Source organism: Anomalospiza imberbis, chromosome Z (genome assembly GCF_031753505.1).
Source record: "Anomalospiza imberbis isolate Cuckoo-Finch-1a 21T00152 chromosome Z, ASM3175350v1, whole genome shotgun sequence".
In the NCBI taxonomy this organism is placed as follows: Eukaryota; Metazoa; Chordata; class Aves; order Passeriformes; family Viduidae; genus Anomalospiza; species Anomalospiza imberbis.
The window spans coordinates 58,767,513-58,791,940 of NC_089721.1; the positions used below are offsets into that span (position 1 = coordinate 58,767,513).

The following is a 24,428-nucleotide window of genomic DNA, read 5'->3' on the forward strand; positions in this document are numbered from 1 at the left end:
GAGTGAGTGCAGTTTCTGGAAACAAACTCCGCGCTCCTTCTCCCCCCCTTCACTCCTGGAACAAGTCTTAAAGGTGCAAAAATTATTATTCAGCATAAACAGGACAGATGATTTGGGATAAAAGCATCATACAGTCAACCTAGGACAGGAAGGCATTATCTAAACATAAATCATCTTAATTCATTGTTCTGTGTTTCCTTTTAAGTAAAAACTAAGTACAGAGGAAGTTACTGTAGGACTGAGATTCAGCCTTCCTGTACAGTGCATACAGCCTTCACAGTAAAAGCCATAGACTGAGGTGGAGCATGAAGCAGTGTTTACAAAGCTCTTTTGCTTTTAATGCCACACAACACTTTACAAGAACACCACAAGCTTCACTGAGTAGGATTCAGGCAGTTTAAATTAATTTTTGAACTCACAAATTTAGGTTCATTCTTTTTAACTCTTAAATTAGGTGTGTGGGGGGGTGGGGGATTGTGCTTTGGTATTGGGGATTTTTTTTGTTAGTTCCAGTGTTTTGTAACATAATTCTTGCACGTACATACCTTACCACATTGTCAAATACACAAAGGGAACTTAAAATGCATTTGGTTTTGGTTCCAGAAATACTGAATACTAATCTCATTGAAGATGTGTGGAATCAGCAGGTGCTTTAAAGTGTTCAAGTACAACATTTCATAACTCTGTAGGAATTTCTGGTTTTCCCAGAGAAATCCGGGATCTGAGTAAAGAGGACAGATTTGAACACACTAATGCCTAGACTTTGTAAGAATACTAGATCAGCTCTGACAGGAAGCTTACAGTATTTCCAGTGACTTGAGAGATTTTAGGTGACAGTCCATGAAACAGAGCATCCAGGTAAGTGCTAATCCCCATCAAAACTGAACCTCCTCCCATGATCCAGGGTACAGTGTCCCTCTTAGGACTTGCTCAGTTCAGCAACACAGGAGGATGCCCATTCTGCTACTTGAGCAACAGCAACTTGATCAAGGTGCAGTGATATAAGAAAGTGCTACCATTTTAATTACAAGGATGAATCCCTAAGAGGGCTTTGCCCTTCTGCATTTCTTACTGTTGCAGAGGCATTTCCTATTAAAGATAGATTTAAGAGATGTAGTATCTTCCTTACAGAAAAGTTACTGGACAGTCTTCTTTCAATTTTATATATCAGTGTCTAGAACATTAAAAGTAACAGTTAAAAAACTTTAAAAAGTAGCTAGAGTACTGCCTGAAGTGTTAGTAAGCCATGTTGTTCGCAAGGATGTGCAATCCAACAACACGTTAGTGGTACCAAAGAAGATGCTGATGTGCACCCTAATTCTAGAAGGTGTAGCCTGTTACCTAAAGCTGGATGTTTAGTTAGTCAACTAACTAACCATTCAACTTGATCTTCTTTTTTTTCAGATCAAGGTTCTCATAGCCATAATGATTTGGATCTAGACACCTAGGGATATATTTGTCCTTCTGGTGAAACTTCTGGTGAAGTATTTCATTATATAGCAAATATTGGTTTTAGTGGCTTTACCAGCCTTTTATAATCGAGCCAGATGCGGGTGAGGGGCCTAGCATAAATAACAAAAGTTTTTATAGAAAATTGATCATTTATCATTGCTGCTATTTCAGCATAGCGCACTAGAACAATATATCCATTAAAATGTGGAGTTCAGCTGAATGTTTCTTCATCAAAATTCTTCAAAGACAAATTAATACTTTTCCATTTCTGAAAATCCATTTGTGTCCCAGTTTCAATATCCTCTAGTACAAAGCTTCTGATTTTGATCACGGGTAGATTATCAAATATCTTGTACTTCACTATGATCCCCCAGTCATGCTGGCATTCAGTATTTTGGCAATGCATCTTGCTTTTTTTCACAAAATCATCAAACTGAACTGGTTTCCTGTGGGGCTTTGTTGTATAACGCTCCTGGAATGCGTCACCTAAGACAATGTGATGAGATCCCTGAAACAACACATGCCAGAAACACTTAAAATTAGAAACAACATTCCTCATTTTTCCTTGTCATTCCCCTTCCCTTCTCAAATACATGTTCTCCCTGTTAAGGCATTTGCTGTCATCCAGGAGGCTCACCTTCCAGCCTCTTTGGCTTATTGCTCTTTTTTCCCCCCTCCATTCATGGAATACCAGGTACAAGAAGGACCCAGGCCTGGGCTTATCAAAACCAAAAAAAAAAAAAATACTGTGTATCAGTCAACAGCTTACACATATTTGAACTCAGTAAGCTTTTTGAAAACTGTGTTTGCAGTATTTGAAGCCATGTCCATGAAACTAAGAGAGTAGTTCAGACAATGGACAAGTTTGAGAGACTCCTGTTTCCCATGAAGGATCATGCAATTGCTATGGAGTGGTAGAAAAAATAACCCTAAGAAGATGGAGCTACAGTTATTGTTTAAAACATATATAATAAAAGATTAAAGAAATTAACAGACTTATATATAATAAAAGATTAAAGAAATTAACAGACTTATTTGAAAGCATATTTACAATCTGAGCTTGATTCTGAAAATGATAGATCCTCCTGTAAATGCAGTTTGTAGGGATTATTTTAAAAACTGAGGCAGTATTTGCAGAGTACTAAGCAAAACCACTTACTGAAGAGTTTTCTGAACTCCTGGCTCTATTTGCAAAGGTATAGGTGATAAGCCAGGAGCACAAAATAGTGTAAAAGTCAGAGGTGCTTCAGATAGCCCTTGTTTTTTGTCAAAGAAATGTAACCAAGTTTTCACAAAGCTGAGCTGTTCCCAACTCCTTGCAGAGGAGTAGTAAGCACCATCTACATTCCAAAAACAGCTGGTAAAAACAAATAAAAATTTGGGAAGGGCGTGAAGGCAGACATAGTAATGCTCAGCTACGGCCTGAGGCCCCTCATCACATTGCAACTGCATTTTTCAGAGCATTACAAATAGAAGCAGCTTCAAAAGAACAAAAAGCAGAACTATAAAGGCTCAAAGTGCTTAGAAGAGCCTCTCTTCCATGATCACCACTTTCCATGTGTAAAGAGTGTTGCTTTCTTTTATCTACAAAGAAAATATTCATGTTTATAAAGAGTACAGTCATAATGTCCCTTGGCTATACATAGAAGCAATGTGAACTACACCTACAGAATAGAAAACAAAATAATGCTGAAGACCTGTAGGGCTCGTCTTGTGGAATCATGGTTTACCCTGCTTTTCAAAACTCAAACTGACCTATAAGACAAGGAGTTTGTAAGCTGATCCCAGTACTTTTTGTAGATCATTTTCAGTCAACAGAAATTGTAGGAGAAATAACAGCAGAGAGACTTCCATCTGATGCTAATCAGGAAAGTAAATATCCAGCAGTAACTCTAGAAGGTTATGTAGTTGAAGATCAGGGGATTTTCAACAAAATTTGTTAGAAGGGCTTCAGGAAAACTGAAGTGATTCCTACCATAGCCCATATTTTCTCACCTTGGACAATGTCAACTCAACTCATACTGTCATAGCATACCTATTCTCCTCCAGTTTGCATAAAATAGTCCACATCCACACTGATAAACAATGCAGTTAGTTCAATAATGCTGACTTCCCTGGTAGTCATGGATATAGCTTCCCGTACAGAAACATACCTTTATAATTCTGATGTCATCAGTACTGCAGACATATGCTTTGCATTTTCCACACAAAAGATTTTTTTTCCCTTTCACTATTTCATGTTTTGTTTCATTCTTCCTGGAATCTCGTAGCATCTTTTCCTTCATTTGCAGGCCACGTATCTGTAATAAATAAATAAAAATCAAGATCATTATGAAATAAAGTCCCAATGTCAGCCTAAATGTGACTTTGGGCATGTAACATCTAGGAACCTATTACTTAAAGCAGACAAAACAAAATACACCTCCTGGCAACTCATACCAAGAAAGAACAGGGTACATTTGTCAATTTAGAATGCAGGGCTAGAATGTGACTATGTGATGGACAGCATTTATGCTTTTTGTTCCTTCCTCCCTCCTAACCCCCAACAGCCCCTCTGGTCTTAAGGCTGGTATGTCCATGTAAACCTTTAAGTCATGTGAAACCCTATAGCACAGTTAACGCTGCTGCTCTGGGAATCTCATGGTTTTGAAAGAAAGCTACAAAGACCACAGAAACTGCGGGCAGAGAAAGAAGCAACAAGGCACAGCCTGTAGCTGAGAACCAAATGCAGAAATGGAATCCTCTGAGAAGAAGCAGGAGAAACTGCACCAAGCGCTGGATGTAGGAGAAGAAATGTCACAAAGGCCTGCACAGCTCAATCTCTGAAAGCTTGTCTGGAAACACAGGATGATCTGTGAGTCCAAGTGGTATGGGAGAACTGTGTACAAAGCTTTTTTGTTAGTAGTGCCTGCCACTGGCTTATTCCATGCTTCCCTGAGCCCTGCGGAACACCACTGACACCAGCCACCAGCTGTATTTAACTCCAGTCACTCCCACTCTCTGGGCCCAGCCATTTTTTTACCCAGCAAAGAGTGCACCCATCCAAGCCATGAACAGCCAGTTTCTCCAGGAGAATGCTGTGGGAAATGGTATCAAGGTCTTAATGAAGTTCAGACAGACACCAACCACAGCCTTCCCCACATCCACTAAGTGAGTCACATGGTCACAGAAGAAAATCAAGCTGCTCAGGCAGGACCTGCCTATCATAAAACCATCCCAGGTGGGCCTGATCCCTGGTTGTCCTATATGTGATGGGTAATAGCACTCAAGGTGATCTGCTCCATAACATTCCCTGGCACTGAGGTCAGGCTGATGGGGCTGTAGTTCCCCGGATCCTTCTGGTCCTTCTTGTAGATGGGTGGTCACACTGACCAACCTCCAGTCACCTGGGATCTCCTTGATTATCCAGGACTGGAAAGTCCTGGAAAGTGGATTGATGAGCTCTTCCACCAGGTCTCTCACTACCCTTGGGTGGATCCCATCTGCCCCCATAAACTTGTGTCGCCATGGTGTAGCAGGTCACTAACCAGTTCCTTTTGCATTATAGGGCCTTCATCCTGCTCCCTATGTCTGTCTTCCAGCTCAGGGAGCTGAATATCCTGAGAACAACCAATCTTACAGAGGCAAACAAGGCATTAAGCACCTCAGTCTCTTCTCTTCATTTTTGTCACTATGTTTCCCCCCCATAACCAATAAAGAAAGGGGATTTCTCCTTAGCCCTTGGTGGTGGTCCATATGAATATCCAGCTGGGCTTTGACCCTCATGATTTTCAGCTGCAAAACATCACAATATCTTTGTACACTGTACCCAAGATGGCCTCCAACTCTTAAATCACCCATGAGTCCTTCTCTTTTCACAAGCAACAGGTCATAAATTCTACCTCATGCTCTTAAGTTTTCTGCAGTTTCTGTACAATGGACATTCACAAACTGTCAGTACACAGTATCCCTTCTCTGCTGACCTAGCCTTTGTCAGAAATCAAGTACAATGAACACTTCCCTCGGGTTATCACTTGGCCCTACACAGAGCCTTAGTAGGTGAAGGTAGATACAGATTATGCCTTTAAAAATTGAGTATGAAAACTGCACAAATCACAAACCTTTCTTGCAAATGTTGTTTCATCCCAGTTCTGTAGCTTTTCAATAGCTGCATTCATCATTTCTTCCTTGTAACTGTTTAGTTTTTCATTCTCAACCACTTCTGTTTTGCTTGTCACAAGGATGCACTTGCTGTCTCTCGCCCTTCCACGACCTATACAGCAAAACATTTACTCTCTTTAGTTACTCTTAACAACATATGCAAAAGTGACAGGTCTGCCATATGACTATTAAGGGCCTCCTGTATGTCTGCTTTTGTTTGCAATGTTCAGATTCAGATAATGCTGCTTCTGAAGAGCATTCTTCAATAACAAACCAGAACAAAATGCCCCCTTTCCGGGATCCTCATGGATATACCCTAGCCAGTACTGTATTGCCTGCTTCTGTGGCCTCCCTGTGCTGAGTTCAGGCATGCTTTAAAATACATTTTTTGTGTAGCATCTTGCTGTCTTCTTGTTGTGTAAAAAAAATGTAAAGGAGAAAAGTTCATCTTAGTCTTTCTTATTAGTTTTCAGCCCTGCTAATTGGTGTCTAAAAATACCCCAAAACCCCATATATCACAAAAACCTAAGGAACTGGAAATATTGTGCTGACAAGAGCACAGACAAAAACAGCAAGCACCATCTCATCTACCTGACTATGGATACTGCCTGGCAGTTTATTAAAACTGTGACACAGGCAAACCCAGAACTACAGGGATATCATACCAGTTTAGCAGTATTTCGGTTATAAAAAGTGTTCACACTTTCTTTTGAGCTTTTACTCCACAAAAATCATGATTGTATGTAGTTTGAAACTGACATAACCTCTTTTCTTTGCACCTTTAATGGCTTTTTAATAATAAACACTATCTTTTCATCCATAAAAGTCAATTCTGGGCCAGTTATTTCATTATAAAACACAGATAAGAAGGTCACAACACACAAACCCTGAAAGTAGAGTACAGAGTAAATACAATGGAAATCACTTCACATTAAATTATGATGTTAACTGCTTGGGAAATATGAAAAGATATTGCAGATGCACCATTAAAAGAGTAGGCAGTTTTATGCTGTTTAGGAATGTGAAGCAGAAATCAGTATTTAGTTTGGCTCTTCATTCCTCTCTATTGGCCATACTGTAAAATCACCAAATTTAAGGCCAAAGTCATGACAGACTTCTCTGGATAAGCAGGGAAGACAGAAACAGGGTGTCTTTCTTTTGGTCCTTAATATTAGAGATCTGCACAGGCGAAGGCCTCATGTACCTGGGAGTACCTGGGTTGGTAATAAACCACCAGGCTGGAGAAGATCTTCAGAAGCCAAGGCAATACAAGAAATTCCATTGCAGCAGTCCTTTGTAAATTGTCACAGAATGATTTGTAATATTTCTGTCAACAGTTCTTCTAGCCATAGTTCTGCTTATATGTAATTGTCAACTTGACGTATCAGTCCTCAACAATTCAATAACCTCGTGCAGCTTGGCTAATTTGCCTGTTGTGAGTCAGACAACATCAAGGACTTTGCTCTGTGAACAAATTTATCATGTCCCATCATTCACATGACTTTGCTCTAAGGCATAGAGAAACAACTGCAAGGCATGCACATTCCAATGTGCCATTTAGTAGCATTTCATGTCCATTTCTAGGCCAAAACAGGTTTCTACAGTAATAGTTCTGAAATTCCATACCTCTGACTTGGATCATTTTGGTGACATTACCAAAGTATTCATAGAGCACCACAAGGTTGCACTCAGTAATATCAATGCCTTCATCAGCAACAGATGTAGCAATTAGCAGTCTGATGTCTTTGTCATTTCTGAATGCATCCAGGACACCCTTCTGCATTGGCAAGGTCATACCTATAGTACAAAAAACTGTGTCAGGAAAAGTGAAGAGCTCCTTGAGCAAGATACCCACATTTGCTTTTACTTCAGTGATTAGAAATTAGTACATCCTTTTGATCTGGAAAACTACTTCAAGTTTGATATGCAGCTAGGTGTATATTATAGCCACTGACCAGGGATTCCTGTTGATGTTTCACAGATATTATCAACTTGGGAAACACCATTTTAGACACAACACCCACATGATTGTTATTGGAGACACCCATGCAGCTTAGTTAGTTAAAACCCAGCCTAGCTCTGAACTTAAGCCATAGGTAATTAATTTCAGCTGTAGCTTCCATTCTGTCTTAAAATGTCTTTCTGCCATCAAACACAAAGTAAGAGAGGGATCACAAAGTAACAGAGATAATACAAAAATTAATCACAAGAAACTATGATAGTGAAGTTTCTAAACTGCTTTTGAACCAGCAGAAAAATCCTGCAAAAAAGTATTATTGACAATGTTACTGCTGCTTTAACTAAAGGCTCTGGTCAGAAAATGCAAGCATCCCCTTAGGATTCATTCAAGGTCTTCCCGATATGGAAGAATGCAAGTGCAAATCTGCATAACCTTCCTCTGTTTAAGGGCACAGAAGATGAACACAGGAAAAGCAGAACAGTTTTTAGCAGCACAGCATAGCCACTACTGGCTTAGCATATCTTAGTGCAAATCTGCGTACCTGTTTTCTGATCTCTTCTTCCCTTACCCATCAACACATCTGGCTTTATGTGGCTAAGAAGAGGGTTTGCTTCTATCCACTTCTTCAAAGCCTGGAGAGCAAATCAGGGAGTTAAGATTCCCTGTGCAGATGAAATGCTAGTTTGTGATAGGTAGCAACTTAAAGTCTGGCTAGAGAGCAAGTAGCTTTTCACTGCTAAAAGTTTTGCATTTTTCTCTTAAAAACTAACAGGCTACACCTCTGTTAAAATCTAACAGAATGCTACACCTCTGGCATCAAAGGAAAGTAGTTAATATTTACAAACTGGGCTTCCACTACACAGTGACAGTAGCACATTCAAACTGCTCTTACAGAAGAATAAAATTCAGCCAAGCTACTGTAGGCTTTTAAATCTAACATGCAAAGCTGCCAACAGATGCTTGGTGTTGTTAGTTTGGACTTTAGTCTGCTTTTAAGTTTTTTCTGGTCTGCAATTCATCCAGCATGTCTGAATGAAAAGGATAAAAAGGGGGGCTGGGCCATTCAGCTGATAAGTATGTTTACAGTAGACAGAGACAGCTGATATTTGTAGTAAATGTTTTAATCTACTCATGCTAAAGATTGGTAGCGCATTAACATCAAGCACAAACCTTTTCTGGGAGCAAGGTACTGTAAAGGAAAAAAAGCATCATCCAGCCTAAATTTTTGATCATAGGCAAGTATAAAATAGACCAGTGATAAGAAGAGTCCAGGGAATATCTGCTGCACAAAGTTTTTCCTTTTTCTTGATCAAAAGCCAGTGCTAGGGCACAGACCTTCTTTAGGTCTATAGGATTCCTCTGAGAAATGTATAAATACCTCCTGATGTGCAGTCAGTAATGGAGTAGAGCTGCTGATTCATAACATCTTAAAGCCAAAAATCCTTAAAACATATCTTGTAACTGACTTTAGGCCTGAAATAAAAATCTGATGGCTTAATAATCAACTACAGCATGTAGTTAGACATCATGAAGGATACCATAGCTGTACTGTAGTTTTCAGAAAAAGGAAAAAAACTTCACTCATCCACTCATCAGGGCTTAGGTAGACACAGTAAAATAAATTAGAATGATTGAATACATGCATGTTTTTCTATTTCAGATCAAAATGGGAAGGGTAATATGATGATCAATTTTATTTTCAAACTTCCCATTTTAGGAGTTTAAAAAAAATGTCATACAGCTACTAAGGCTCTTGTCTTGGCAAAGAGAATAGTACGAGTCTGTGGGTTATAGTGGTATGCTTCGTCCAGGATGCAAGCAAGCTCTTCCAACTTTGGATTCTCATTTGACTCATCTTTTGAAAGGGCAGTCAGCTCTAGTTCTTTCTCTGAAAGAAAAAAAAAAAGGTTTATTGAAAAATTTACCTTTTTTAAGGCAGAAAGCAGAGTTCCCACACAAACCTACTTTCAAACAGTACACACATTATCTTCTTTTTTTATTTTCTATTCCTTTCTTTCAGATGCAAGCAGGGAAATCTGTTGGTTAAACACAACAAAATCCCCAGAAAAAAACAAATTATGACTATCTCACATTTTGTAACAAAGTGACATGAGAAATTCTGTGATATACTGTGTGTCAAAAGACAGCAACAAAACAAACTCAGCTCTTGTGCCATTTCTTCCAAGAAAACAACTGACATGCAAGGGCAGACAGACCAGTGATTTAAAATTGCAGTCAACACTGCAACACACCACAGCACAGGCTGAAATACAGCCCACTGCTAACTAAATCAGGTCACAGAACAGTGACAACCTCTGACTTTCAATGAGAAAGGCATAAGGGCCACCTGCTTCTCCCCAGAAGACTGGGATTGGCCAGGAGGCTAGGCAGTGCACCGAGCAGTGTATGTTGGCTTATCTAATGCTATCAGCACCCATGACAGTAGACCATCCCCCTACTTGTGGGGCACAACCACAAGGGCACTGTTGCCTTATCTCCAAGCCAGGCATGTAAGAACTTACTATATCATCCAGCTACAATTATTACTATTTTATCAGCTTCTGCACTAGAAGCTTACAGTCCCAGAAATTTAGTCCCCCCCACCTGCCCTAACGCTGCACTTGCACCCATGCAGTCACCACATCTTCTGGAAAGTGCAGTTTCTGGAAAAAGAACTGCACTTACTCTGAAGAAAACACCTGGACCATCCTACCACAAGCTCTCATCTCTCCTGCAATTGTCACAGGTACTATGGGAAATACCTTGAAATTTCTCCGTCAGCTGCTTCTCTAACTCTGTATATGGTCCGTTTTTTACATTTGTGAAAAATTCATTTAGATAGGCTAAAGCATCTTCAATGCGGGCATCTTCACTGATAATGAGAGCATCGTTGAATTTCTGCTTGGAAAGAGACACAAGCATTTAGGCCTCATTTTCCACCAGGTGGGATGAACACAAATTTTATTTAGCTATATTAAGTGCTGCAAAGTGTGGTGTTCTTCCATTTCCATGACAACACAAGCCCTGCAAAGTCTCCTCTGCACTAATCTGTCCCTGGTGAGTATCACAGAGACAACTCTTACATGACTTATGCTTTAGCCTGTGTCAACTTGCTGCAGTCTTCAACATCCTCACTTAGTGGAGAGGCAAGTACAGATCTCTTCACTGTCATGACCAGTGACAGGACTTGTGCAAACAGCCTGAAGCTGAGTCAGGGAAGGTTTAGGCTGGATATCAGGATTTCACCCAAAGGGTGGTTGGGCACTGGAACAGGTTCCCCAGGGAAGTGGTCACAACCCCAGCCTAAAAGAGCTCAAGAAGTGCTTGGACAATGCTCTTGGGCTCGTGGTGAGGATGTCCTCTGCAGGGACAGGAGCTGGACTCAATGATCCTTGGGGGTCCCTTCCAACTCTGTATTTATTCTATGATTCTAAATAGGACAATTGGTTCAAAATCTGCTTCTAGGTGAACATACCTATATCAGAAGGAACAGGATGACTCTACCTCTGTATAGAAGGAAAGAGGATACACACTTACCCGCAAGTGTTCAGTACAAATGAAAAGGTCTCTACAAATACTGCTCTCCTTCTCCTTATCTTCCAGTTGCAATAGTCTGCATTTCTTCTGAGTGGAAACTATCCAATGTTCATATCTCTGTGTTCCAAAGTAATTCTTGTTGATTTGGGAGATGGTATCTATTATAGGAGAGAAAAAAAAATTGTTCCTCTTGAATAACAAATAAAAAACATTAGCTAGAGGATAACACATTTCCCACTAATACTGGCACAAAAAAGCCTTAGCAAAAGAACAGTTTTATGATACAATCACAGAACCACTGAGGCTGGAAGGCACCTATGGAGGTCTTTAGTTCAACCCTCTGCTCAAAGCAGATCACCTAGAGCAGGTCACTTAGTTCAAATGGGCTTTGAGTACTTCCAAGGCCAGAGAGTCTACAAGTTCATTGGACAACCTGTTCCAGTGTTTGACCACCTTATAGCAAAAAACTTCTTCCTGTTATTTAAATATTTCTGTTCATGCCCATTGCTTCTTGTCCATTGGTTCTCTGGGAACCACCTGTGAAGACTCTTACTCTGTCTGCTTCTCTCCCTGTGTTTCCCAGGGATACCCAGATGTTAGCCTAAAATTAACCCAGTACAATTCAACTGAGGATCTATGTTGATCACACACACATCTGCAGGGACTCACTTAAAATAAAATTAGCTAAATAAAATTAGAGCTCACTTATCCTGTAAGAAGCCTATGATATTCAAAAAACTGCATGTACATTGCTCCTTGAATTACCAGATACTCAATAGTTTATATTAATTCATAAAATAGTCCTGAAGCATATTGTCCAAGGGGCTGTCCTTGAGGCAGAACTAGGCAGTACCTCTTTGCTGCATGGATACTCTGCCTGAGTGCTTCATGGACTACATTAACCACAGGGTGCACAGAAGGGAAGCCACTGCCAAGAGGAACTGTGATGCAAAAATAAGCTTCAGAAGTGTTTGCTTAATGTAACATGTATTTTGAAAATCTCTTTGGTCTTTGATTAGACTTCTTGGGTTTTGGGTTGTTTTGCTGGGGTCTTTTTTTGGTTGTGTGGGTGTTTTAATTCTCCCTTCCTGCCCCATAATATAGTTCACTCTCAAATATCTGGGAAGTGGAGGGCAGAGGGTAAATCTAGAACTGAGGTAAACAGGTTTAAGGCACCACAGTCAGTGTGCAAAAACCAGTCTAAACACAGACAACGTCCTTTAATCCAGAGCTGGAGAGACCAAGGCTTATCCTGAACATATCCATTCATGGGTCTCTGCTTTGTATCCCCTTCTGCTCTCCAGTTTTTTATTAAGGCCATTTACTGGACATCACTTAGGAACTCTGCAAAAGCAAAAAAGATCAATTTATTTCTGAAGGGTTATAGAATTAATCTCATGATTATGAAACTAATTTTCTTTTACACATGGAAGTGAATTTTTTCAGGAAGTTGGGTCAAACCAATCAGTGGTCAGGTTTGGATATTAGCACCTGGAGTGACCACTGAAGGTACGGACACACCTCTGAGAACACAAGGGGCTAAAAGCAAGAACTCCCAGGGGAACTGTCTCTTTGGTTCCGGTCAAGGTGCTGTGCAGATCTCCCCTGCCCAGCCATGGGGCTGGGTGGGGGAGGGGAAGCCATGTGGCCTGGTCAAGGTGAGCCGAGGGGGATGAAGGACTGGAACCGAGCCAGCTCCTGTGGATGGAAGGGTGGAGAGAAGCAAAGATACCTTTGTGTCCCGCCCCACCAGAGGGAAGAGACAGAGAGTCCAGACGGCACCTGTAACTTTGCCAGCAAAAGAGAAGGAGAAGGGGGGGGAGGTGCCCAGCCTTAGCCTTGGGAATTGGCTTCTGAGCAGAGATTTCAGCTGTCCAGGGAGTCTGAACTTTTAACCCTTTATTGGGAAATGAAGGCTTTGTAAAATATTACTCCTCCTCGATTTGAAGTACAAGAGAGACAGTCTGGGATCTGAGATGTTAGAAAAGGAAATTTTGGAGTGGGAGGAGATGATAGAGTAGCTTGTGGCTAGACTTTTCTTGTTAGCCGTAGACTGAACCAAATTCTCCTGCAACAGAGACTGCATTTAGGGGGATGCAGTGGTGGGCCAAGAGACCTGTTTCAGTGACTGCCAGCACAGGAATGGAGAGAACAGAGGAAAGCTGAAGAGGGTGTGGAGAAGCCCTCTGTCTTCAGAGAAGAAGAAGATCTCTGTTCTTGAGACCCTTGGCCCCAGGGGAGGAAGAAAATGGGGGGGACTGTAGTCCCAAGATGAGAAGCTGAACTGTTGTCTCTTTTAGTCGGTGGCAAATCATCCTTAAAGGAGCCCTGTGAGCAGTCTGTCCATGCACGGTGGTGAGAGCACTGTGACATGGAAAGGAGAGTGTCACACTGGCAGATTTTCTCTGGGCAGTTGCCATGTGTGACATGGAGACACAACGGTGGCAATTGTGTTTCCTGGGCGAGTCTGTGGTGCAAGAGAGACTTCTCTCTTCTTTGAGGGACTGAGTATTGATTATCTGAAGGGTGGCAACTTGATCAGGAATCCTGGGTGGTGTCTCACTGTGGTTTTATTTGGAAATTGGGTGGGAGGAGGAGGAGGAGTGTTCTGGAAGGTCTTAATCTGGGATTTAGCATCTGTGTTTTTTATAGTAGTAGTAGTTTAATAAAGTTTTTTTTTCTTTGTTATTAAGCTTGGGCCTGCTCTGCTCTGTTCCTGATCACATCTCACAGCAATTATTTGGGAAAGTGCATTTTCACGGGGAAGCTGGCATTGCACCAGTGTCAAACCATGACAATCATGCATCTCCTCTCTGCAAACCTTCCCACCAAAGCAGCTCCCAAAGCTGGAACCCTACTGATAATTGTTTCCTTTCTTGGGCAGCCATATCCTCTTTCCAGTGATGTTTAGGTTGCACAGATCCTACTCTGAAATATCACTTCAAAGGCTTTACAAAGGAAAACAATGGAGACCTGGTAAAAAGTGCAGTTTGGAGACCAGAGAAAAAACAAGAAGTGTCAGAGCAGCAAGTGTGGAAATTAACTTTTGCTGTTAGGGAAAAATTACGACATTCAGAGTAATGCCACTGTGATGTTTCTTATTTTCCTAACAGGACAGATTGGGTGTGAAGGATTTGGAGAAATGTTTAAATAAGAACATACAGGTATCTCTCATCAATGAAATCAAGCCCACTCCATTTTGAATGCAAGCCCTTTTGTTTCAGATTCTTTAAATTCAGAAGCATTTGACAGTGTCAAAAGCAGCCTATTTTTAGTTGCATATGACAGGCTGAAATTCAAATAAAAATGTTTATGATAGTCAAACTAATCAGGTATAACAGGAAAATAGTTGATTCTCTTATCTGTAATCTCTTATTTAGGAAATAAATGCAACTAAAAATGAAGGAGAATGGAAGTGAAAAAAGAGAATCTGTTCTAGCAGCTATAAGGATTCACACTGATTTAATCAAATACTGAACTCCAATACAGGCATATTACAGTATCTTACCCACTGAATAAATCTTCCTCATCAACACCTCTGTCTCAGACATCAGACCTGAGATAATGTCTGCGAAATGATTCTGAGCTCGCATTTTAACCCATCTGATATCTAGAGAAGAGAAATGTAAGTCAGTGTGCTGAGTAAATAAAACATTTCCTCAGGAAGTACAGAACAAATTCTTGTCTATAAGAATGCTACACTTTGTGCTCTATGCCATCACAATCAGGTTTACTGTTAATTAGCACTGCAGGTGCACAGAAATATGCAGCCCCCAGTCCTCACTGGCAGAACTGAATTAAAACTAGAGATGGTTTATCAACAGCAAAGAGAAAATATGCCCAAGTGGGCACTGCCTTACTGCAGGACAAGAGATTGCAAGCCTAAACTTCTTTCAAGCTAGCAGGAAGGAAAGCTCCAGCTTAGTTTTAAGCTTTTATCTTAACCTAAAAAAAGGGGAATTTAGTGGCTGCCATAATCCCGGCTCTGTAACTCACAGGAAAATAAAAATGAAGTGTGCTTACGTGTTTCTGGCTTGTTTCCAAACCTCTGCAGATCTTGTTTGTTCTCTCGGACAGTGGATATGGCCTGTATGTCAAGGTAGGAGCAGAGGGTACAGATGTGCTCTACAGTTTCTTCAGTGCTCTTGGCATTACCAACTCCAACAGAAGCAGTTAAACCTACAATCTAAGCACACACATGAATAGCACTGGTTGCTACTTTGTCACAAACAAAATAAAACCAGGAGACGTTGTTACCAGTCACCAAATTGCCACCATCTTCAAAAACATGGAAACACAACAGGCAGAAGTAAACAAGAAGCAGGCACAAAAACTTAAGAATGAAAACCTGTATGTACTCATGCCTACTCCAATGTGCTCAAACTTATTTAAACTTAAAATAAACTATCCAGCCACTTAAATCCATAATGAGCTGTATCTGTCAATGCTTATTATACAGAGGAAGAGCAAACCCACACCCAGACCCATCCTTCGCATTCATTCAGAGGCATCTCAGCTGGATGAGAACCTCATGCCAGCAGAGGCAGTGGCCCCATTTTATTGGGCAGAAAACAGCAACAGAGAGCTAACAAGGAGATTACTAAATGACATGCTTTCTTCCCAGTTCAGCTCTTCTGTTTGCTCTCAAGTACTCCAGTTTTTGTTATGCTTATCAGTCTTCCTCGGTAGCTGCAGGGAAGATGTAACATGGGGAAAAAGCCTGGAAGTGTCCAAAACGAAAAAATGCTCCAGATGCTACCACTTCCATTTGCAGCTGTTGTTAAATGGGAGTTTGAACTGGATCAGCACAAAAGGCAAGACTTTGCTGACTGCATTGCAAAACACTTTCCTCTAATGTTTCCACCACTGATGGGCTGGGCCTTACCTGAGGCAGCTGGTTTGCAGAGGAGTCAAATTTTTGATCCAGGTATCTGGTCATCAACACATTATAAGGGTGGTTGCCTGTAGTGTTGTGGCACTCATCAAAAATCATCAGAGTGAAGATGGAAAGGGAGCTAAGGATCCCTTTTTCCATGCTATTCACAAGAATCTGGGGCGTTAGCACAATGATGTCACTGTCCTCTATAACATTTTCTACAGAGATATTTGCAACTGTTTCACCACAAATTCCTTGAACAGAGTATCTGGAAAGAAGATGCAAAAAACAGGGTAAGAAAAAGGGTATCTTGCAGGTCAAGGAAAGCTAGAAACTGGGCTTTTCAGCGAGCTTAAAAGGCAGTTACTAAGTTTCAAATGTCAAAGAGTAGGAGGTGGCAGTTTGACCACAGAAACTGAGGAAAAAAAGAGCTGAGGATAAACAACTGGTTTTTCAACTACCATTAACAAAAATATATCATATTTGAGGAGTGATTAACTTGTACATTTAAGCTGCATTTGTCAGTTCACATGTAACATCCCTTTTGTGTACGTCTGGCATCATGGGACTGTTTCTGCCCAGCAGCCTCCTTTTCCCATAGCTATAAGGATGCATATGTGGATGTGAGTAACTAGTTCCCTCAAAATCCAAAGATATAGGTTGTTAATGCCCCTCTAAGCAATCCACAGTCCCATCTGAAAGGTGGACTATCATTTTCTGACTAGAGGTTGAAAAAATAAACAAGACTGGGTCCTTTCATTTATAAAAGAGACTCCGAGAATGGCAAGAGGAATCCCACTGCTACTGCCAGAACTACCTCAGCTTTGGAAGCAGGTGTGAAAGGAGTCTCGAAAGAAAATACACCTCACTCTTTCAGTACAGAAATATTTTCACCATTTCCACAGACGTGCAACAATGAGTGCTTAAACTCTCCAGAACCAGATTTCAGATTGTCCAAACAAAGTCTGCCAAGGCAATGCCATTCTTGCAGCTACTCATCATCCTGATGTTACTGTCAAACACTCTTGTTCACCAGTGAACATGTTACATCTTGCCCTAGCCACAGCTGACCTATAGGGCAGTTTATTTTCTGTGGAGGATGGCACCAGGGAGAATGACACTTACCCACTTCTTTCAAAATGCTGCCTGAATACATTTTTCTGTTGCTCATACACTGGCATTTTGGTTGCAAGGAAGACAATTTTTGCCTTTCGTCCTGAGGTAATGTTTTGCAAATGATGTTCACAAATCAGAACTGCCACAAAAGTTTTTCCAGATCCTTCAAACAAAAAACATGAATGGTAAAGGACAAGTATGAAAAGGTGCATTTGTAAGCAGCAGCTTGTCTCATCTGAATGCCTTGTAACAAAGGGGAGCTGACAATGGGGGTGTTACTCTTCCAGACTTGAACATATTTGGAACAGATTTGAACACAAGCATGTTGCTTACTCAGGTGAAGAATCATCCCTTTCTCTTTCACAGTCTCAGTCTGCAGAGGCCATTAAGTGGGCACTGGGAATTGAAATCTATTTGCAGTTGGTATTTGAATTCTTTGAAATCACTGAGTCTATTTTTTGCTCTTAGCATGTGCCCTCACATCAAATCAGACTGTACAGACATCAGGACCTTTCAGCTTCCATCCTTCCTCATGCAGCCTTGCTCCTCTCCTCTGGTTTTCCTTTGGCCCTCAGGCTCACTGTGCCAGAGCTCTTCTCTGTCCCTGCCTCTTTTATCCCACTTGCCTCCAGGGCTCAGGGGAAAATGAGGCTGGCTGGATGTTGTAGGCATTGCAGTAGAGAGTGGAGTCTCAAGCTAACACATCCTATTTTTCCTTCAACTTGCAAGACAAATTTCTTAAATATCAAGATTAGTGACTGGCTTAAAACTGAAAAATCCACTCTGAGGAGTGAGAAAGCAGAAGTCAGAACATGGAAATGAATGCTGAATGTGCTGAATACAAGCACTGATGTGCCAACAGACATGTCTGTCTTGCCAGCCTCTGTGCTGCCCATGGTCATTAATTGCAGTAGATTTGGATCTACTGCAAGGAAGACAGCTTTGAAATAAATGGCTGAAGAAGTCTGATTCAACCTTTACCATTCCCTATCCTTCACAGCCATATGCACCAAGCGAATTTTTCTAAGAAATGTCTGTCTCCTTACCTGTGGGGGCACAAATCAATGTGTTTTTCCCATCAATAGCAGGTTGTGCAAGCTCAATCTGGTAGCTCCGAGCCTTCTTTGGTTCACAAACAGATGAAGACTCATAGATGCTTTCTAGGATAAAACAATGTTTTTGTGAAGAGCGGTGCAATAAAAATGCAAAAAATATGCTGTGCCCCATATAGTTGCAATCTAAAATGATAAAGGTAGAAGAGTCCTTGCAGTCTACACAGAACATTCTCTGACAGACAAGCCTTTTAACAGGACAGATGCACCAAACAAGAATTTTTTATGAGTTTAATGGCACAGTTTTATTAACCCTCAACTGTGATTCATAAAATGCACTCATTTTAAGGTCTTGGCTGACAATGCTCACTTCAGCTGGTCTTTTTTCAACTCAGAATGAAAACACAAGGGATTATTTTTTCCTCAAATACATGCACAGGATTTATTTTAGCCTTCTGCTCTACAGACTTTTGAAATTATTACTCTCTTAACCAGTGGTCTTGTCAGAGTGTTTGGACTTATGGAACAGGAACTAGAAATAACTGGTGGAGCAAAATTTGCCATGACAGTCACTGCACAGATCCTTTGCAGTCACATTCAGTTCTCTAAACTGGTTAATATCAGGTCATGTGTGAATTAATTATATCAGAGAAGAGGTGCATAAACAACATGCTGGTGTTTGGGGACGTTTATTGACAATGTGCTGACAGAACAACTTTTCACTAGATATGTGAAAAATGAGGGGCAAGCTGTAGTATGTGCAATGCCCAGCATGAGATCCTTTAAACAATAAAACAGAAGACAGCTAAATCAAGTCAGAGATTTGCACTAATTCCTCAGTACCTTCCATTGTGGCACACTACATCTATGTCCTTTGGGAATCTAAGGAAATGGAAAATAGCAACCACAAACTTTTAAGTTCTTAAGAGTTACCTGAAACTGAAGAGAGACTTTTGCTCAGATTATCACATTCTACTTCTTCAGAAAATGTCATTATGGTTTCAAAGTAATTTTCAGAGGCATCTGTCATTTCGCCATCAATATCTTTGCCATTATCTGTGTAAATGGAAAAAAAAGGTATGTTATTGATCCTTATGATTTTAAAATGTATTTGCTGTGACAACAACTTGAGGGAGTTGGTTGCTGGAAGAAAAAGACTACATAAAATGATGCTGCACACAGGCTTCTTTTCAAGGAAGATAGCCAGCACTGAGAATCTTGGGTTTAGAAGAACCAAGTGCTCAATGTGTGTGTAACAAGTTCCAAAAGACAAAGGAGACAATAGATTGGGAGGAAAGTTTATCCTCTGTGTTTAGTGACAAGAAATCACTGTGTAACGTGGACATTTACCACAAGCATGAAAAATTCTTACGAATTCAAAGAAGATTTGTAAATTCAAGATTCTGTTCTCCCTTACTCCCCACCTTCTGAAAGGATGTAGAAATTGTCAGAATATATTCTTTATAGTACACAACGATCAAAAGAGAAATTTTCTTTGGTGTTATAATTTATACTTTCTCAAAGAACTGTCCCAGGGCCCTGCATGAAGAGTCTCTTTGCAAACAGAACATATGATCACAAAGCACTGCTTTTGGAGTGGGAGAAAGAGCACATCTGCACATCAATCCAGCTCCAGAAAGCACACAGTATCTGCAGTTAATTTTGGGTACCAACTCTTAACTGCCAGCAGTAAAATGTTTCCAATATGGACAATGTTTCTTCAGTAGGCTGACTTTGGCTTTGCTGAGTTGGATGTTAAAGGAAGCTGCCCCAAAAGCCAGTGATAACTTTAACTTAAAAAATGTAATTGTCAACATATAATATATCCACTAGCTACACAAATAGCCACCAGCTACACAAAATAATATCTATATACATATAGGTATTACTCCTATGTATTATTTTACCTGTATTTTAATAAATTTATTAATTATGTATACAACTTTATGCATATACATTAATTAGTTCTCCAGATAAGAAATTACACCCCTTGATTGCAGTAATAAAAAAATTTCAAAATAAGAAATATAGTTGAAGAAGCCACTTAAATATAGCTTATCCCTGTTGCTAACTAAAAAAACAATTCAAACAAGCACCTAGGGAGACAACAAATGTAGATATGAAGATACACAGTCCGGTTTATCTAAAATCATATTTTTAGTAGCAAAATAATGTATTCTTCTCAAAATTCTCCTATGCTGTAGGTTACTTATACAAGTATTTTTCAAGGAAGGAAAGGTAAATTCAATGACAAAACCAAAGTCTAAGAGAGACAATTTTGCACTTTTACAAAATATGAACATTATAACTTGGGAAGGGCTGCTTATCGATTTCTCATAGAAAAAGGTATGTGATCTGCTCTGGAGATCATAGAAGTGTATCACTCTCTAGACGATCACATTACTAATCATATTTTATCAGAAAATATAGCATCTATCACAACTCAAGCAACCAAAAAGATGGCAAAAGTTGAATTAAGAAGAGAAGAAAAAAGGTAACTATTTGGCTGTTTTTATGCTTTCAGAGCCTGTGCTGCCTGATTCTCTTTACCAAAAAAAAGGTACCATGCCTAACCATCTAGGAGGAAAAATAGTAAAAAAACCAATTTCTGCCTGTTTGTAGGATATTATTTGTATTTTGTTTTATATTAAAGACATTTAAAATAAATTTTAAAAGGTTTTTCTTTTTAAATCACAAAGTAGCCTGATGGTATCCTTCTAAGTCTGATTCTTCTGGAAAAAAAAAATTACTGTCTGGTATAAGCACATGAAAAGAGCATCATAAAATCAATTCACATTTTACCTTCTCTTATATTCCACAGTTCACTTGCATTGTAATATCCTGCACTATCCAATGCCAGCTGAAGACTTTTGGGCCAGTTTTCCTTATCCGAGCGGCAGAGGCATTCAATGAGTTTAGTTATCCCGGCTGCTTTGCTTCTGTATTCACTGATCTGCACATACCACAAACAGAAACTACTGTAGGTTCTGAGCAATCAAACCCACTGCTCATTGCTTAGTAGGTGAATTTGTTATGTTTCATGCTCAGTTGAAAACTGCATTTCCTTCTCAATGAATAAAAGCTTTACAATAAAATTCGGCCATACCCACTACAGCTTCAATTCTGCCAGTGTAGTTACACACTAAACTTAGCTGGACTATAACAATAGGTAGGCTATTTGTTTGAATATTTGTAAAAAGTGTGAAACATCACAGAGCTATTCTGTCAATTTCTGTCTGGCGAAGTCTCTCTAATAAACTCTCTCTGCCATAAACCTCTGAGGCTTTCAATTTCAGAATAGGAAATGAAAAAATTATAAAATTATGGCAGACCTGTGGCCAGCCATCCTCCTCACCCAGCCACTTGTTACACAGGCACTGATTCATCCCACAAGTGAGGCAGCCAGCACTTCTCTGAAGCAAAACTAGGCAAATACCAGGATTTTACCATACCTGCAGAATCTCATCACACTCCCTCTCTATCAGGCATGTGTTTATGTATGGCATGATTGCTACAGGATCAATTTCTAGCATTGTTGATTCTATCCGCTTCAACAGCTGCCTGTGCAGCTCCAGTTTTTCCAGTTTGCTGAAGTCCCAGTTTTCGATTGCTTCTGCCAACCCAGTGTAACCTTTCAGAAAGAAAGAGACAAATCATAACTGTGAATTCAATCTCTAGATAGAATAGGTAGGAACAAGCTGAAAAAACATTTTCTCAGACACACTGGAGAAATTAGAATTATTTGTCCTGTAAATGATAAAAATCTAGGTGACCCACATACAATTTTTAACTAATAAGTGACTATTTTCCTTTTTAGCACTTGTATGTCTAATATGAAAAACCCTATGCTAAAAGACCAGTAGCACCTGCAAAAACAAGAAAGAGCCACACTATGTCACAGGTCATATCACCACATCACCAAGCAACTATATCCACTTTTGTCTTTCAATCATACAATCCTTGGAATTCTTGCATTCCATGATACTCTTTCACAGGATTCCCAGAGCAAAGAACACTACACAGAATCACAAGACGCTCTGGTGGTCTTTTATTTACCTGCATTTTATCTTTTACTCTTGTCCTTGGCTCCACCCTCCATCAAAAATTCCTACTATACTGGATTCAGGACAGTCCCTGACTGAAAGCAGTACAGACACCTGCAATCTAGACAGTCATCAAACAGCTGAAAATACGGTCCTGGAACAGATAGCGTCAGGGAAGCATACTTTAAGGACTTGTGTGATTTGCTGAGTTGGATTCTGAAGTGGAAAAAAGCAGATCAGGGTCCCAGAGGAACCTGTGGGCAAAGAGAAGGAATTTGCCTAACTTCTTATTTCCTTTTAGAAGAGAAGGAGAGTGGTGTGGATACTTACCATCATAATGTCTTTAGTCTAAGTATTACTTATCCCTGCATCCACCAAAAAGAAGAGTAATACTAAATTCTAGTCTCTGACCCAATTAACAATGACTTGGGATAGCACTTTGAATCAGCAGGCTAACTGTCTCAATTTTTTGCTGAAGATACACCAAACTGAACACTACTAGCAGGCTCAAAGTAGATAGTTCTGCAATTCAGAAATCAGGATTATCACAGACTGGTAAAACATTGCTCTGGACTTAGTACTTGCTTTAAGGGATGAGTGGGCCACATCGAGTGATAAGAAACGGTAACATTTTTTCACTGAGATAATTATTCATAATTAATGGTGAGAAGATGAAAATAAAAGCAGCTTATGGAATGAGACTGTGGGGTTCAACATATCTAATAGATCACCAACAAGGATCTATGATACAATACATGTATAGAGGAAAGCTGGCAGATGCTGGTAATTTTATACCTTCACAATCTCTTCTCTTTCATTTCATAAAAGAAATTGGATTAGGAATTTACACATGAAGTAGTTATAGCTACTGTGGAACAATCATCCTTATAAACTATTAATGGTTACTTACTTCTTGAAACCGAAGACTTTTAATGCCAATGAGTAATTTTAAAAAAATTTAAAAAGTAATTTAAGACTGTCGTTGAGTGAAGTTATCCCACGCTACCAGTCAAGTCCCACGCACCTCCTGAAACCCATTTCCTTTTTGCTTCAGAGGATTTAGTCTCCTTTCATTGTATTTGGTGAGAACAATGGCTGTCTTATTTCTTCTCTAAAGGCTCTGAGACAGGCAAGTCTCCTGCCAATGACGCTTTCTACATCCTCACAATTGTTCCAGCTGCTTCACTTCCCAACGGGCTTATTTCCAGACTCGTCAGCTTGCCTTTTCCTACGGCATCTGACCTGGTGTGATAGGATGGGCGGCTGAACCCAGGGCCGACGGAGCGCCCCCGCCAGTCCCGGGAGCGCCGGGCGGCGCCGCGCGGTCCCGCTGAACGCGGGCGGCAGGGCGGCAGCGCCCGATCGGGGAGCGGCGGACAAAGCCCGCCCGGGGTGGCACCCACCTGCAGCAACCAGGGCATCCAGGAAGCCCCGTAGCCAGCCCTCCGCCTCCAGCAGCAGCACGGCATCCAGGAACAGCGCGGCGGCCGCTGTCACCCCCTTCTCCTCCTCCTTCCGGACTCTCTCCTTCACCTCTAGAAAGAAGCCAGCACGGGCAGTGAGGGGACCGGGAGGGGGCAGGCGCGGGGGCGGCGGGCGCGGGGGCAGCGCCGCTGCCGGCTCTCACCGTCGGACAGCCATTCCGTCATGTTGCTGAGGATGTACACGGGGTTCAGGCTCCTCTCGATGTAGCGCCTGTAGCACCGCAGGTTCTGCTTCTCCTCCGCCGTCATGGCGAGGCCGCGGGCGCACCGCCGCAGGCGGTCCCGGTCCCGGTCCCGGTCCCGATCCCGATCCCGGTCCCGCGGCCCCGGCTGCGTGCGCAGAGCCCGCCCCTGCCGTGGTACGGAGAGAGGTGGTAGGGAGTGAGTGGGAGCCGCCCCCAAGCAGGGAGCGACAGGAAAAAGTAACTTCTGTCTGGCTGAAGAATGGAAAGTGAAAGCAGCTGGAAAGGCGAGCGCTGCTTTCCTCTTGCGTATGTCTTTAGCAAAAGAAAAAGGGGACTGCCGCCCTCACCCCAACTAATCATATGTGCATGCATACGGTTGGAAAGGCTGTAAATAGCCCGTTTTTGCGGCTGCCAGGGTGAGGAAAAGCACAGCGAAGAAACAGGAGTAAATGCATTGGCCTACCTTCTCTTCCCTCTTGTCCCCAGAAAAAGCTGAACGAGCTTTCATGGGCTGTATAATGTTTTGGTTTTTTTGTGGTTTTTTTTTTTTTTTTTTTTTTTTTTTTTTTGGTTTTTTTCGGGG

The 24,428-nt window shown here is 41.0% G+C and overlaps 1 protein-coding gene across 1 annotated transcript in view; it reads right to left on the minus strand.

Moving 5' to 3' along the window:
• Window positions 1-23,994, minus strand: part of RIGI (RNA sensor RIG-I) — a 27,602-nt gene extending 3,608 nt beyond the window's left edge. The window contains exons 1-18 of the mRNA XM_068175979.1: window positions 23,804-23,994; window positions 23,580-23,711; window positions 21,586-21,764; window positions 20,936-21,086; window positions 19,067-19,189; window positions 18,128-18,241; window positions 17,091-17,244; window positions 15,975-16,233; window positions 15,113-15,275; window positions 14,598-14,699; window positions 11,090-11,247; window positions 10,315-10,450; window positions 9,292-9,440; window positions 8,094-8,184; window positions 7,219-7,389; window positions 5,553-5,704; window positions 3,606-3,752; window positions 213-1,960 (exon numbers count right to left, since the gene is read on the minus strand). Coding sequence (XP_068032080.1) covers window positions 1,664-1,960; window positions 3,606-3,752; window positions 5,553-5,704; window positions 7,219-7,389; window positions 8,094-8,184; window positions 9,292-9,440; window positions 10,315-10,450; window positions 11,090-11,247; window positions 14,598-14,699; window positions 15,113-15,275; window positions 15,975-16,233; window positions 17,091-17,244; window positions 18,128-18,241; window positions 19,067-19,189; window positions 20,936-21,086; window positions 21,586-21,764; window positions 23,580-23,711; window positions 23,804-23,909 — 2,784 coding nt within the window. The 5' untranslated portion in view covers window positions 23,910-23,994 and the 3' untranslated portion in view covers window positions 213-1,663. The remainder of the gene's footprint in view (window positions 1-212; window positions 1,961-3,605; window positions 3,753-5,552; window positions 5,705-7,218; window positions 7,390-8,093; window positions 8,185-9,291; window positions 9,441-10,314; window positions 10,451-11,089; window positions 11,248-14,597; window positions 14,700-15,112; window positions 15,276-15,974; window positions 16,234-17,090; window positions 17,245-18,127; window positions 18,242-19,066; window positions 19,190-20,935; window positions 21,087-21,585; window positions 21,765-23,579; window positions 23,712-23,803) is intronic.
• Window positions 23,995-24,428: the final 434 nt, after the last annotated feature.